Here is a 4,036-nt window from a genome sequence, read left to right as displayed (position 1 = left end):
AGTATATTTCAATATACAAAGATGTTCTAGCTTTGTTTCACTACAAAGGGGAAAAAAAGAGATCTGGCATATAACCAAAGAGGATTTTGCTTTAACTTCCCCTTTGGTGTAGATCTGATGAAGTTGACTAAAAAACTGCTCTATATATAAATGCTAGTTTTCTCTGAAAGCATGACTTGTTTATGTACTTTTTGTGTGTATGTGCATAGCTGTCAACCACCGCCACACCACTACGAGGCAGCCTACATCTGTACAATGGCTTAGGATTTGCAGATTCTAAGGGAGTGCAGTCCACCAGCTATAACTTGGGGCTCAGCACCAGTGTTGGGTGGATTCATGAGCTTCAGCGTCCAGCATTTGGCCAACAGCACACAGAATTTTCCTTTCTTTCAGATTCTAAGTAGCACTTAACTACTCAGATGGCACTTCTTAAATTATGGCTTATTTCCTGTCTTGGCTTTGTTGTTAGGGTTGCAGTTTAGATCTCTCAGTAGTGATTCACAACTGGCGAGAGCATCAGCGGGCAGCAGCTTCCGGATTTGCTCCACTGTCTTCTGATAGGCCATTTTCTCTTGCTCCAGGGTGCGGATTAAAGATTTCATTTTGGTCTCTCTGGTCAAGAGATTTTCCAGATTTGATTCTAAGTTCTGAATTTTAGTATGAGCTACCTGTTTAAAAAAAAAAAAAGGTTTCCAAATAAAACTTTCTGAAGGTTTTGTTACTTCATTATGACAACACTCATTCTTTAGCTATATTAAATTTTATGTTTCATCAAAATTAATTACTTAATAAAAAGAAAATATGCTGACAAGATTTATGAAACACAAATTTCTAGGTTTATAAAAAATACAACTATGGTACTAATACACTGGATTTCATTTCATGGAACACACTAATAATGCAGGATTAAGGCACCATCTCCCATAGTAAAGGTCTCAACACTGATATTCCTCGCGAGTAGGATCCACACTCTTGAAAGAGAAAGGAAAGATTCCTGACAACTACTTGGTACTGATAAAATATGTTTCTCTTTATCTTTCTGCCTGGCAGCACAGAGTTATCTAAACACACACTAGTTCTTAAGTCTGTCTGGATGCTCATGTAACTTGGAAATTCAGATAAGATATCAACACTGAACAGGCAATAAAAATGCTTGTAACATTAAAAAATCATTGTATTACGTGCAAATCTACCTTCTCTAATAAAGAAATGCTCAATTGATCATCACTAAAATATTTAAGTAAAAACACATGAAACGTCTATGTAAAAAGGGATACTACATCACTTTTATCTTATTCTTCTGTAAAATAGACAATGTTGACTCTTTTTTGATTAAGAAAAAGGGCAAAAGAATAAAGTGGAAGAAATTGGTGTTCTTATTCTTTCTGGGAAGTTTCCTAGTTTCTGACCTATATTTTTCTCCTTCAGCTGGTCTTGACAAGGCTCACTACATACAAATACACACACACACACACACACACCCCCCAAAGAAATGAAACCCTCCAACATATTTTAGTATTTTCTGGTTTGGGGCAGGTGTTGAAGTGTAGTATAGTGAGTTAAGGATAAGCAGAAACTTAGGAACCACTGCATATCTAATTTAGAATCTAGCTTCTCAGAAGATTTACCTTCTAAATCTCCCCATAACTCCTTAAGCCTCACCTGTAGGACTTGAATACTCATTGTATAAAATACTAAATTGTAAATGCTGAATATTATTTTGTTGTAAATGGTTGATTACATTTGTTGTTGCTTTTGTGGTGGTAGTGGTGGTGGTGGTGTACCATTGAGTTGGAACTGACCCATAGCTAACCCTTCAGTGGGTTTTCAGAGGCAGTTAATTGCGTGGGAGGAGATTACCCATCTTTCTCTCACAAAGCAGCTGGTGGATTCAAACCATGTGCCTTTGAAATTGCAGCACAATTTCTTAATTACTAGGCCACCATTTGTAAGTGTGCACATAAATACAGTATTTGATGTTCCCAATTAATTGCCAGATCCTTGATAGCAAAACTGTATGTGGCATTTTTCCCTGAATTTTTCCTCAGATATATTTTTTTGTCTTTCCATTTGTGGTTGTTATGTACTGTTGAGTCGTGTGCGACACATAGCAACCCTATGTACAACAGCTCTGAACCCTGCTCTATCATGAGCCAAACTTATTTTCTCTGCTACATCTATCCCCATTACTCCAATCACTGAGACAATCCATCTCATTGAAGGTCTTCCTCTCTTGCACTGTCCCTCTATCCTCCCAAGCATAATGTCCCTCTCCAAGGACTAGTCCTTCCTTGCAATATTCTCAAACAATGTCAGATGCAGCTTCAGAATCCTTGCCTCCAAGGAGCAGCCTGGTTTCACCCTCTCTAGGACAAACCTGTTTGTTCTCTTAGCAGTCCATGGTATATTCAATACTCTCCTCCAGTAACACAGCACAAAGACATCAATTCTCCTTCTCTTATCCCTAGTGATTGTTCAGATTTCTGATGTATAGCACTGTAGTCTCCAGATAGACGCCGTTGCTTTTCAGCATTCTGGAGAGGTTCCTGACTTTCCCAATGCAATCTGTCTTTTGATTTCCGGGCTGCTGGTACCAAGAGTGTTGATTGTGGAGCCAAGCAAATTAAGATGTTAACAATCTCAATATCTTCATCCTTCCACTTATCTGAGTTTTATTCTGGATATCAGTGAGGGTTAATAATATGGGTCAACTTAGCTATTATTCCCAGTATTATAACTTATCACCTACTGTGTGATTTAATTATTGATCTAGTATTATTATTGTTGTGTTTGTATATACGTGTATAAAAAGATAGACTTTATGTACTGTAAATCCTAATCTCTATATGTCAATGAGGTGGGGCTACTTTGAAATGGATTTTGTGTCACAGCATTGTGTTGGTGTTGGTGTTGTTGTTAGGAGCTACCAAGTCCTTTAGGTGTGTCTTATTCAAACCAAGTCACTACTTAAGTCACACAATGACTCAAGTTATACCTTTATTCTGACCCCAGGGAAATTTCCTTGGCTGTATGACCTGCACCCAGTATATACAGAGAGAATCTTACAAAGCTTTTCGTTGCTCTAGATCTTGATCTGGATCTTTATCACGGGGCCTCCAGTTCTCAGGACTTGAGCTACTAGTCTACCATTTGACCTTCAGATTCTGGGATTCACAGTGCCATGAACCAGCAGCCTGTCATCTGACCTGTGGACGTGCAATCACCTGAGTCAGGAGAAGCCTCCACGTGACACTGGACCCTTGCACTAGGGACTTGTCACATTCCCATCTGCATGACCCATTTCCTTGAGATAAATCTCAGTGCACACACAAACACACATTCTATCTGTCTCTTTCTCTCTCTCATGTATATATGTCACATTTTGCTTCTCTGGAGAACCCATTCTACAAAAATCAGTCTCAATGGCACTTGGATTTCAACAAATGTCTTCTTTTTTTTTTTTTTATTTAGCTCCTAATCTCTCCTCATCAAGCTTTCCATACTGAGCTCTCTAAAACACTGCTCAAAACTTTGAGAATTTGCTCTGTCTTCACAAATAAAGGCATGCTCTTCTGCGTGAAAAGGACAGATCTCCATCATTCCCCTCCCATCATATCTATTACACGTCAACACAACATAAGTCTTCAATTTTTGCCAAACTAGTATCTCTCTGTCACACTCTCCTTTAATTTCACCTCTCCTCCCAACTTAAAGATCCTGTTCACTCATTTCTTACATCAAGACTTTAGACACCGCGTTAAGCCTCCAAAGCTCTCGTGACATTCCCAACTTCCCAATTCAATTTTCCCCTTGAACTTAAGCAAATGTGCACTACAACCAATAGGTATTTAATCAGGTTATGCTTTGAGTTGCCATGCAACTATTTTGTGAGTGTACATTTTTCTCTCTCAAGAAAAATTTAAATGTACATGTGTACCTATAGCCCCTTTTGTGGAGATCCCACTTAGACTTAGTGGGAATTGGTTTGATTCCTCTGTATACCTCTATTTTTCTTGGCATAACTCTATGCATTCAG

General features: G+C 38.5%; 1 protein-coding gene across 4 annotated transcripts in view; it reads right to left on the bottom strand.

Moving 5' to 3' along the window:
* Positions 1–327: 327 nt before the first annotated feature.
* Positions 328–4,036, bottom strand: part of TBC1D4 (TBC1 domain family, member 4) — a 262,787-nt gene continuing 259,078 nt past the window's right edge. For 3 of the 4 annotated variants that reach the window (XM_006882703.1, XM_006882704.1, XM_006882706.1), the window contains one exon: positions 328–668. In XM_006882703.1, coding sequence (XP_006882765.1) covers positions 435–668 — 234 coding nt within the window. In that variant the 3' untranslated portion in view covers positions 328–434. The remainder of the gene's footprint in view (positions 669–4,036) is intronic. The other variant, XM_006882705.1, reaches the window with a different exon arrangement.

The sequence above is a fragment of the Elephantulus edwardii genome, unplaced genomic scaffold (assembly GCF_000299155.1).
Source record: "Elephantulus edwardii isolate Elephantulus edwardi_28Jun2011 unplaced genomic scaffold, EleEdw1.0 scaffold00023, whole genome shotgun sequence".
In the NCBI taxonomy this organism is placed as follows: Eukaryota; Metazoa; Chordata; class Mammalia; order Macroscelidea; family Macroscelididae; genus Elephantulus; species Elephantulus edwardii.
Note: the sequence above shows the minus strand (reverse complement) of the source record. Positions and strands in the feature narration are given on the sequence as shown.